The sequence below is a fragment of the Gouania willdenowi genome, chromosome 22 (genome assembly GCF_900634775.1).
Source record: "Gouania willdenowi chromosome 22, fGouWil2.1, whole genome shotgun sequence".
Taxonomy (NCBI): domain Eukaryota; kingdom Metazoa; phylum Chordata; class Actinopteri; order Blenniiformes; family Gobiesocidae; genus Gouania; species Gouania willdenowi.
This window is the reverse complement of record NC_041065.1, coordinates 30,694,876-30,707,454: the sequence shown is the minus strand read 5'-3', so window position 1 is coordinate 30,707,454 and position 12,579 is coordinate 30,694,876. Positions and strand designations below refer to the sequence as shown.

The window sequence follows — 12,579 nt, the reverse complement described above, 5'->3', positions numbered from 1 at the left end:
TTTCTTTATTTTTTGGGGGAAAAAAACTATAAAAAAAAAAAAACTCTACTGTTTTCCTTTTTTTTTTCATTGTCAAAAGAATCCCTTGATAAACTATTCAAAACAATGCAATTTAACTAAAAAATAAATCTTGAATGAAATAAATAAAGGAATAATACAATTGAAGAAGAAGCCTATTACGGTAATTTAAATTCTGGTTCTATAGTAAACAATGCAAAACTGCATAATAGTTCCTTTTCTTTTTAAAAGTGCAACTGAAATGTATTTTGTGCCTTAACAATTGGACTTAAAAAAAACTAAAAACAGTCATTTCACTGAATTTTGGTCATATATTTGTTTGGACCAGCAGAGGGCGCTGGTAACCTAGTGGTCGGTTGGCATGCAGATATCTTGCAGTGAAGAAGAAATGCTATGCTAGCAGACAGAGCTAATAGAAAAACGTGACTTTTACAGATAATCGCGTAATATTACAGATATTTTTTGGAGTTAAAGGGGTAATGAATCATTTATTAACATGTAACATTAACAGGTAAGAGTAGAAGGCGGCCAGAAAGAAAATAGTAGCAGATTCCGCCCGTCAGTACACTGCTGGACAAGAGAAGGGATACATATATAGCGCCCTCTGCTGTTTAAAAAAGGTACTGAGATTCAATTTTCAAAGTATCGATGTCAATCGTGATACCTATGAATCGATTTTTAACTGCCTTACGATTAATCGTTACATCCCTAGTTACTACCAAAAAAACAAAATACTAATAAAAACACAAAATGACGAAGTGACAAGACAAATACACAAGACGACTCCCAAAATCACAAAATGAAAAACAATTACACAGAATGACAATTAAAAACACACAAAATGAAAAACATTTACACAGAATGACAATTAAAAACACACAGAATGACAATTAAAAACACACAAAATGACAGTAAATGTACGCAAAATCACAACCAAAATACAAATTGTGTGTACAAAAATACAGAAAAGGACTGGTGCGCATTAATTTAGAATGGATCCACCCCCCATAGACCGGTGCTGTGTGCGCGCTCGCGCCCACATTTGTGCGTGTTTGTGTTGCGGGGGATCGTACCGGGCAGAGGCGGGAGGCGGTGGGGTTGGCGACTGACACGTATTGGAAAATGACCAAAGCGTTTTACACTGAGTCACATTCATCTGTTACACATTCACAGCCTGTTTGACGATATGGAGACAAAGAGAAACATTAAGCCTGATGTGCGTGATCAGAACGTCATATTTTGCATGTATTATTATTATTATCATCATTATTGTTATTAGTATATAGCATTTTCCATCCCTTCCTTAATTTGTTTTCCATTTTTTAACACACCCACAGTCAAGCATTGAGCGGAAGTTTTTGATGCGCGTCCCGTGCCTCCAACGCAGCCGACGCTAGAGTTGGGATTGTTGAACTTTCGACTGGAATCGCGGCGCGTCGACCAATCAGGAGCTTTCTCCAACAGTGACATAGTGACATAATGACGTAGTGACACATTTCGTGACAGGAGATGACAACAGGAAGCCAACACAACTATGCGCCTCGCTCGCTCCAAGCTGTGTAACCCAGCAGACTATTACTATCAAGACAGGAAAAGAAAGGACCATGCTTGGAGGAGGATTAGTGAGGAAGTCGGTGTCTCGGGTAAGTTATTTAAACTTTTCATCGGCAACATAGAAGCCCCTCCCCAAAACACGCTCAACGCGCTCTCTTCCCAACTTGTTTGGACGCTTGTCATCGAGCGTCTTCGACCCTTGGTGACCAGCGTCTGATTCAATGAGCACAAGCGTCCAAGGCACGATTTTGACGCCCGAAAAGCGTACGGTGTGAACGCAGCAAAATAATGTTCTGTGTTACTGGTTGTAATATGTGTGTAAATGGGGGCGTGGACATATGTACGCCAACATCCGCGCTGATTCAGATGTCCAAAGGATAGGTGCGTGGATCCCTTCTACGCACAGATTTAAACGTCTGAATTTTTACGGGCGTACGCCTACATTTGTCCCATAAACTCCCCCTGTTCTGCATGTCTTAGACATTTTTTTCTGCTTCTCTGCAACTTCTTTTTTGTTTATTTATTGATTTGTTATCAATAAAAGTATCCTTATGGCTATCAATGATGTTATAAAATTAAGGATGACCAGTCTAGTGTGATGCAAGTAAAATAACTTGACAAAAGTATTATCTTGAGGAATTGTGGAACCACATTTATAGGACAACGTTGTGTATCAATAGAAGTTATTGTGCACGTGTGTCTGATGCAGTGATGGTCGGAGTAACAGAAACAGGAAGTGCAGTGATTCATAAAAAAACTCAACTGGTTAATGTTCACTGCTTTTTTTGTTTGGCTCTTTTTATTTATTTTTTGCTCCAGGCATTTTGGAAGTGATTTTTTTATTCATGTCACTTTTTTGGCTTCCAACGCGAGCGCTGCATTAATAACAGAGGTTTAAACCGTGGCTACATCAGGACCATTTCACAGCCGATCGATCGCTGCTGCATTTTATCTGCTGTGGAAGACGCTTTTCTATGTGCTGTCCTTTTTTATAGAGCTGCAAAAAAAAAAAAAAAAACAACGGTAAACCTCCACAGAAACATAAGGTCGGTAATAGTATTTATTGGAATAAATCAGAAATTGGAGGAAAACTAAATAACTGTATGCAAACACCATGCAAAAATAATGCAATTCAAATTATAACATTTCTATAGATTTATTTTTACATAGAACTTTAACATCATTCACGTTTTGTAAGCATCTTGTTTTTCAGGACTTGCAGAAAGTACCGTAATATGATCTTTATCTCAGCGGCAGAAACAGAGGCACCGATACTAATAACTGATACCGATAACTGTACAAACAGTGCAGTGTTTGTTTGGAATTATTAGATTCAATTTATTCTTAAAATTATGTGAATGAACAATCAATTCTTTCACAGCAAAACAGTGAAATATAACTGTGTGAAATATAACTCATGCCTGACTGTATTTGAAAATTAAATGTAAAAAAAAAAAATAATTATCTCTTTACCCCCTTTTTTCCTCATTTTCTTTTATGAAAAAAAAAACAAAGAAAATTAAATAAAATCGCTTTTAAAACCACAACACAAAATCCTGTTCAAAACCCTTTCAGGTAATAGAGGCAGGGGGTGTGGCCTCAGAAATTCTCACATATACTTGCATGAATTCAGTTTTAAGTCAAAATAATGCCAAAATAAATTTTCAACCCTATTCCTTTATTCCCTAAAACAAAGAAACCACTCAGTTTTTGGTTTTTTTTTGTTTGTTTTTCCCTCATTTTTAATATTTTAATACAATATTTTCTCTTATTTTGTGTTTTAAAATGATTATATTTTTGTCATTTTCTGTCATCCATAAATTCTCCGAGTCATTTTGCACTTTGTGTGTTTTTGTCATTGTTTTGTATATTTTTCCGTCATTTTGTGTATTTTTGTGGACATAATGTGTGTTTTGCGAATAATGATGTCAATGGTGTCATTCTGTGTATTTTTGCTGATAGTTTGTGTATTTCTCTGTCATTGTGTGTGTTTTGAAGTAATTTTGTGCATTTTGGTTGTCAAATAGTGTTTTTTTGGTGTCATTTTGTAAATTTTTGTTGTTATAATGGGTGTTTTTGGAGTCATTTTGTGTGGGTTTTCTTGCTGATTTTCTATGTTTTGGAGTAATGTTTTTGCATCGACCTTGGGGGCTGCAAATAATTAGACTGTGGTCTGCCAGTTGCCCATGTCTGCAGTAGAATATGGTTAAAATTGGCCTTTGAAAATCTTGGCAATCCTAACTTAACCTTAAACTAAAAGGTTTCACTCTCACATCTCAATCAGCGTCAGATCAAAGCCGTCCGTCTCTCTGCCATCAGGGATCATCAAAGTGTGCGACTCGCTTGTACGTCGGAGAAAACGAAGAAAAATCAAGATCATCTCTGCTTTGGAATAGATTATGAAACTAAATCCTCTCCCGGAGTGTTTCAGCGTTGCTAAAACGTGTACCCAACCCAAGTCAGTGTGAAGTATTAAACTTCACACTTTTCACAGGTCCTGCACCACCATCTGTTGAGCTGTGATATGGTTCTCACTCAGCCAACTCACATGGAGCCCAACACTGTAAATACTGACGTCTGCTGAACAAACTCTGTCAGGATAGCACTGTTTTAAAGCAGTGGTCCTCAACCCTTTTCAGCCCACGACCCCTGAAATAAAGGTCCCAGAGACCGGGGACCCCCACTGTACCTGAAGGTGGTTGAACATAGACATGAACACTGAAGAACAGTCATGTGGAGACAGGGCCATCTATAAGGGGGAATAAAGGGAAGAGATTTTTGGGGTCCATCCATAAAGTCAGCAAAATGATGGTCCATTGTAAAAATGGAAATCCTTGTTTTAATCAGAAATAAAATGGGTTAAAAGTGGCCAAAAATGGTGGAAACAGGATTTAAAAACAGAAATTGGTTAAAAGTTGCAAATTAAATTGGCCGAAAACGACAGAAAAAGGGGTAAAAAGGGTTTAAAGTGTCAATATTGGCTTAAAAGTGGCAGAAATGAGGGTGGGGGGGTAATGTAATTCAAAAAGTTGGAACAATTAGTTTAAACTGACAAATAATGGACATGAAAAATGGTGAATGTGGTCAAATTGGCAAAATTAAGCATGAAATATAGTGAAAAGAGGTTCTATGAATCTGTGATAACATTTAGTTATTTATCTAAATAATATCCACTGTTATCCAGGTCATTTATTTTTATTTGCCCTCTAGTATATTGTCATCTTAAAGATGTAAATCCTTGTTTTAATCAGATATAAAACGGGTTAACTGACAAGAAATTGGTGGGAAAAGGTGATGATATTTGATTTTAAAAACCACAGAAATTGGTTGAATTAGAGTGGCAAAAAAAAAGACAAAAAAAGTGGTAAAAAGGGTTCAAAGTGTCATTCTTGGAACAATTAGTTTAAACTGGCCAAAATGGGCATGACAAAGTGTGAATGTGGTTAAACTGGCAAAAAAATAAGCATGAAATATGGTGAAAAGAGGGTAAAAGTGACAATAATGTGCATAAAAGACGTTGAAATTTGATGGAGAAGTGGCAGAAATGGGAATAATGTAGCAAAAATACATTAAAAGGAGCAAAAATATGGCAAGAGAAAGTGATGAAAATAGGTTACAATATGGCAATTTTGGTGTAGTTGCAGAAAAAGTGTAAAAATAAGCAAAAACTATTCTGAGTCTCTTGAAGGCATCTGGTGACCCCCTCCCAGTGTCTTGCAATGCAAAATTGGGTCCTGACCCCAAGGTTGAGAACCCCTGGGTTTAATAACTCAGCTTTTTTTTTAAACAGGTTTGGATCCGATTGTATAAAGAATCATTACACAGAGTAAACTCATTTACAATGGTTCATTTCTCTATAGTTCTTCTTCTTAATAATCAATAATTGTAGCTGCTGGTATATAAAAACATTCCTTTCACACAGTGTGGCCCAAGTACAAGAACTGAAATGGATGATTTGAAGCCGTTTCTTATGAACACAGATGAATATTCATGAGGAAGCAACCAGTTGGTTGGAGGAGCTGCTTCAGTGCTCATGAATAACGACGCTACAAGGACATAGAAATAAGTGACGGCCAGCGCAGATGCTGCAAAAGCACACTCTGTCAACGCTGCGTGAAATTCTACGAGAGGATGACAGGAGAGTAGTGCAATATTTGATCTGTACGACGAACACCAGCCTCCCACTGGGAGGAAGTACAAATTCTTAAGCAAAATATTATGTAATATGACCAATATGGTAGATGGTCTAATCTGTCAAAACAGACAGAAAAAGTGGTAAAAATATTCAATATTGGCTTAAAAGTGGCTGAAAAAAGTAGGGACAATTAGTTTAAACTGGCAAATAATGGGCATGACAAGTCGCGAATGTGGTTAAATTGGCAAAAATAAGCATGAAATATGGTGAAAAGAGGTTAAAAGTGACAATAATGGGTCAACATATGCGATGAGAAGATCCATTCCTAACAAAACACATTATTTTGCACCACATTAATTTATTAACTTTTAAAAATAGGACAACTTTACAATTTTAGAGCCTGTGTTCCTCCATCTTGAAATCACGTGATTGATGATGTCACACGGCCCCACTGCCTGCAAACATCCCATTGTTTTCTATTGGAAAGAAACATTCAGCCTGATTTTTAGATCATTTAACAGATTTTTAGATCATTTAACAGATTTTTAGATCAAAATGACTACCTGTGATGCTTTTGAATGCTGTAAAAAAATCAGGAAAAGTAAAGATTTCGATGTAAATGTCTTTTGTTTACCTATAGGATTAAAACAGTTTGGACCTCAGGAGGCGACAGTTTCAACTCTGCAGTTTGGTACTAGTAGACAATGAAGCAGAGAAGAAGAGCTCTCCTAAGGGACCTTTAGTCTGCCTTAAACAGTGCGAGTTAGCGAGTAATCACGGACTAAATTAAATTAATATGGTGCATTATAGGGATGTGAATCTTTGCGTGTCTCACGATTCGATTCAAAATAGATTCTCGTTTTAACCGATTCTCAATTCCAACGATTCTCGATTCAAACATTGATACAATGCATTGTGTGTTAAGGCAAATCATGGCATCAAAACAATACAGTTTGTATAAGATCATTTTACATAAACTGATTCCAATGATGTAATCACACAAAGGCAAACTTAAGACACAAGTTAACATTTATTAATGCTATACAAATAAAAACACACACACACACACACACACACACACACACACACACACACACACACACACACACACACACACACACACACACACACACACACACACACACACACACACACACACACACACACACACACACACACACACACACATTGTGCTGTCTATGTAATACATTGCAAGTTGTGGACGCTGTTGCTTCCTGTTGGGATCGTGTCATAGACTGTAAAGGTCTGGGTGAGTTTGTGTGTTTTGACCAAACACTGTTGCCGTAGTGGTCGGAAGTCGCCATCTTGAAAGCCCATGGTCTACTAGTCTCTACTAAGTTGTTGTATTTACGTCTTGAAAAAACATATGCTTGTGAGTATGTTTAAGTATACTTAAACATGTTTAAGTGTACTGTTTTATAACACTCCTAAGATTGTGTTTGAAAAAGTTAAGCATAGACAGTGTGTTACATAAATCACCGCTGATCGCGGTAAATGTTAGCATGAGCATATACATGGGTTTTCCCATAGACTTTTAATATAGTGGTATTTTCTATTTATGAGAACACTAATATGTATTTGTATGTTCAGTTTACAGTGTTCCCTGAGTAAAGACTCTAAGCGGTTCTACTGAACCAGTTTTTTTTTTTTTTTTCTTTTAAACTAAATTTTTGAATTTTATGAATCGATTCAGAATTGTAGATGATTAGAATCACGATTCTCATGTGAATCAATTTTTTTCCCCCACCCCTAGTGCATAATAATGCGTTTTGTTAGACACAGATCTTCTAATAGGGACATTTCAAAGATTTTAGACCTTGTAAAAAAAAGTAAAGGATCCCTTTAGGTTTTGTGTGATTTCAGCGTGTGCACAAATACAGCAGAGAAATATGAAAATAATGGCATTGGTTAAGTATTATTAATTTACTTTGGCATGATTTCGGGAAGCTTAAAATCCAGTACAGACATCTGATAAAACAGAAACCAGACGGAAATGGGGAAATTTTGAAAATCTGAGCTTCTACTTTTGGTTTATATCAACACCTCAGAGTGAAATCCACTTTACTTGTGCATTTTACGCTTCTCAAAAAACCTGCAACAATTTAGCTTTCAAACTATTCCATGTCACATTGCATTGACTCGATTCCCGGGGGTGTCAGAGTGTAGGTAAACTCATCAAAGATGCACCAAATAAGTAACAAAAAAAAGGAAAAGAGGCAAAATTGTTCATTTAAAGATCATGAGCAGCTTTATTGTCTTGGTGACGACTAGATTTCTGTTCTCTTGGTTGGTCTGGGTCTACCTGCACCTTAACGTAGTTAGACAGATAACGGCAGCGGTTTGAGACCTTGACCATGACCAACCCAGGTAGGAACCTACCCCTGCACTAGTGGGAGGGACAGAATGTAGTTAGATAAAGGGACGTGTGACTAAACGGCCATAGAAAAGATCTCCGTCATAGTTTCCGTCGACTAGATTATGACTAATTAAATACGAAAGAAAACCAAAACACAATGTTATGTTTATTAACTAATAAAAACAAACGACATAACGAAATCTAATCAGAACTAAGTTTTTTTTTTTGGATGCGTTCCAATCAAAACTATTTTTGTTGCGTGGAAGGCGGGACAAGCAGGTAAGTGATCCAATAGGACAGACATGGGCAACTGGCGGCCCGGGGGCCACATGTGGCCTTCGGTCTAATTTTATGCGGCCTCCAAAGTGAATGTACAAAAAATACAGAAAAATACACAAAACAAAAGCAAGAGTACATTAAAAAAAAAACAAATTACAAAAATACAAACAAGAATACATGAAAACACAGAAAATGACCACAAAAATAAACACAAAAAACTCAGAAAAATATACAAATTTACAGAAAATGACAACTAAAGTACACAAAAAAACATCCATCCATCTTCATACCCGCTTATTCCCGTTTTTTTATCAGGGTCGCGGGGGTCTGCCTGTGCCAATCACTCCGCAAACCCGCAGCACTAAACAAGCAAAAATGACAACAGGAATACACAAAGAACACTCCAAAAAACCTAAAAAGACAACACAAATACACAATATGACTCCAAAAAACACGTATTTTACAGGGAAAAATACACTAAAGAACTACAGCAATACACAAAATGCCTCACAATGAGCAAGACAACAACAAACATACACAGAATGAGAGAAAAACACACAAAATCACTATAAAACTGTGTTCTTTTCTGTATTAATGCTGTGATAAAACTCTGCAATAGGAAGTCAGTTGATGCTTGTGTGTTTCTATGCTGTAAAGTGTCTTTGAGTGTCTCAAAAGCTCTTTTAAATAAAATGTATTATTATTATTATTATTATTATTATTATTGATCACATCAAATCTGTGCATTTAAAAAATATTTTTAATACCATATCAGACCAAATATCAGGTTAATCAATTGTTATTGAATTAAAAAAAATTTAAAAAATTAAACTAGACTATAATTAAGTTGCATTTTAGTCTATGATTCTCAAACAGCCCATCAACTACTGACCAGCCTTATATGTATCTATTGATTTGAAGAATTCCACACACTCCTATCACTCCTATTATTGATTATAGATACCTTTAAGACTGTGATGAAGCTTTATCGTCAGTGTTTTGTCTTTAAACATTTACTCTGTCTGGATTTCTCAGTGTTGAGTCTTACATTTTTAAAGTTTAAAGATTAAAGTAAGTCAAACTTTGTCTTCCATGTTTTCTGACTGGTTTATTGTCTTCTCACATCCATATGATAGTTTGGAAAAGCTCTGACCTTTGGAATAAATTCACAATATGACACCAAAATATATAAAATGACCAAAAAAATGTAAGAAAATAACAAAGATACTGATGAAAACAAACAAAATGGCTGAAAATGCTGCAAAATAATAAGACAAATACAAAAGATGAGTCCCAAAAGCACACAAAGTGAGAGAAAAATAACACAAAATTACATCAGAAATACAAAAATAGTGTTTCTTTCTTTTAAACTTTTACTGGTGGTAACTAGTTTTAGTTCATGGTTTTCTCACATTCAGATGATAGTTTGAAAAAGCTCTGACATTTGGAACATTCCAGATTAATAAAGTAAGATGAACAAAACATATTTGTTTAGTAAAAAGCAGCTTTGTTATTTGTCATGCTTTTTTTTTTTTTTTTTTAATCAAAGCTTAAATCAGGTCCGTTTACTTTATGGCACAACTTCAGTTGACTTTTATTTTATTGTCTTCTCACATTCATATGATAGTTTGGAAAAGCTCTGACATTTAAAACATTACAGTATAAAGTAAGACAAACAAAATGCGCTTGTTTAAAAAGAAAAAAAAAACAGATATTTGTCATATTTGCACTAGTTTTCAACAACAACAAAAATCTAACTTTTTTCATTTTTATGACTTACCTCTGGTTTCGGGTGGAGTCTTTTGTTTTGTTTATTGTCATTTTTTACATTTTAATGCACTCTCATTCCCTTTAAACTGTGTTCACCACATATTTACTAGTTTTTAGGGCCTTACTGTAGTAATGTAACCTCAACAAACAAAAATCCAACTTTTTTCATTTCTATGCCTTAGTATATCGCCATATTACAGCTTTACTTCTTGATTTTGGGCGTTTGTCGGATTTTTCTCATTTTTTTTTTTTTACATTTTAATGTGCCCTGTAATATCCCCTTTAATATTAATAATAATACATTTTTATTTGTAATGCACTTTACATTTGATACCAAATCTCAAAGTGCTACAAGATTCAATCAATAAAACACAACATATATTAAAAGACAGGACTAAAACAAGCATTTGCTGTAAAAAAAATTTTTTAAAAATATAAGTAGAATAAAAAAGACAGGACCAATAAGAGGCATTAACTGTTAAAATAAGCTTGTGTAAAAAGGTGAGTTTTAAATCTTTTCTTAAAAGTGTCCAACGTTAAAGTGTGTTCACCACATATTTACTAGTTTTTATGGTCTTACTGTAGTGTAATCTAAACTAAAATCTAACTTTTTTCATTTTTATAGCCATCCTATTATAGCCTTACCTCTGATTTTGGGCGTTTTTCACATTTTAATGTGTTCTCATTCCCTTTAAAGTGTGTTCACCACATATTTACTAGTTTTTATGGTCTTACTGTAGTGTAATCTAAACTAAAATCTAACTTTTTTCATTTTTATAGCCATCCTATTATAGCCTTACCTCTGATTTTGGGCGTTTTTCACATTTTAATGTGTTCTCATTCACTTTAAAGTGTGTTCACCACATATTTACAAGTTTTATTTATTTTTTTAATAAAAAAAAACCTTAGGTCACTGTACTTTTCTGCACTGCTTTAGTTTCAACTTATTTGTGACTAAAGTCAAACAAACAGCATCCCAGTACCTCTGTTTCCAGCTGCACCAGTTCCATGGTGGGCCATGGCTCTGCGATCTGTGCCAGAGGCATGTTGGCAGATGATGATGATGATGATGGTCAGATTAATCTCTTTCTTCTTCTGTCAAGTGCAGCTCTGAGGCTCCTCCTCCTCCTCCTCCTCCTCCTCCTCTGGTCCCAAGTCCAGTTCCAGCTGATTTATCAGCACTTTGCCTCACGCGCACGGGCACAAGAAGAGAAAGCGCGCGCAGACCCTTTTTTTTTTAATTTTTTTTTTATTTTTTACAATCAACAGTAATCCGTTGGCTTTGATGATGATGATGAGGCTTTGATGATGAGGCTTTGATCCAGAGTGTGAAACCCAAACTGCGGTGTTTCCTCAGGTGAGCGCGAGGAGGCTCTGGTTTGACACGCTGAAGGAAGGAAGGAGCGCGTGCGGGAGGGAATTAATTGGATCAAAAACCCGCGCGTCCGACGCCGTCTGCGATCTAATCCTGTTCCTGGTGCTTTTTTAGTTCCTCCAGTAGAAGAGAAGGAAGTGTGGCTGTGGTTCCCCCGGTCCGACCGTCCTCTGCCCCTCACCGTGGCTCTAGTACCGAGCACTGAGCTCCACTCACTAGGACTAGGACAGCCCCCTCTTTACAGCCAGTCCCTCCCCAGGACTGAACAGCGCCATCATGTGGACGACAAACCAACTGCAAATACGTCATAAGCAAACCTGCTGCTTGATCTTAACAGTGGTTCTCAACCTTGAGGTCAGGACCCCATTTAGGGTCGCGAGACACTGGGAGGGGGTCGCCAGATGCTTTCAAGAAACAAACTACATATTTTTAACAATACGTTTTCACTGAAAACTTACACAAGTGTTTTTTTTTAATTAATTCATATATATTTTGTACAGTCACTGTGTTTTATGGCACCTAAAATATTTGTATATTTTGTACATTATATTAAGAATTGTAAACTCCACGTATGACCAATATTCCCACATTTTAACCTATTTTCATCACTTTTTCTTGACACAGTTTTGCTCCATTACTCCCATTTCTGCCACTTCTCCATCAAATTCCAATGTTTGTTTTTTTTGCACATTTTTTTCCACTTTAAACACATTTTCAACACTTATAAACCCCTTTTTCACCACTTTTCCACCTAAGGTCACATATGTTGACCCATATTGTCACTTTTAACCTCTTTTCATCATATTTCATGCTTATTTTTGCCAATTTAGCCACATTCACGATTTGTCATACTTATTATTTGGCAGTTTAAACTAATTATTCCTACTATTGAAATGTACTTATTTTTTTATTAAAAAAAAAAAAAAAAAAAAAGATGGCACTGCATGTAGCATGAACCTTTGATGGCATATGCAGACATGGCACGATAAATAGATAAATACATATATTTTAAGTATTTCCTTTATTATTGTTTCTTTATTGTATTGTTTTTAATGAATAAAATAATTTAAA

General features: G+C 35.7%; 1 protein-coding gene across 3 annotated transcripts in view; it reads right to left on the bottom strand.

The window, feature by feature from the left end:
- rps6ka1 (ribosomal protein S6 kinase a, polypeptide 1) overlaps positions 1-11,746 on the bottom strand; it is a 78,571-nt gene extending 66,825 nt beyond the window's left edge. For 2 of the 3 annotated variants that reach the window (XM_028438759.1, XM_028438763.1), the window contains exon 1: positions 11,117-11,745. In XM_028438759.1, coding sequence (XP_028294560.1) covers positions 11,117-11,179 — 63 coding nt within the window. In that variant the 5' untranslated portion in view covers positions 11,180-11,745. Of the gene's footprint in view, positions 1-11,116 lie in introns of all 3 variants that reach the window. The other variant, XM_028438761.1, reaches the window with a different exon arrangement.
- Positions 11,747-12,579: the final 833 nt, after the last annotated feature.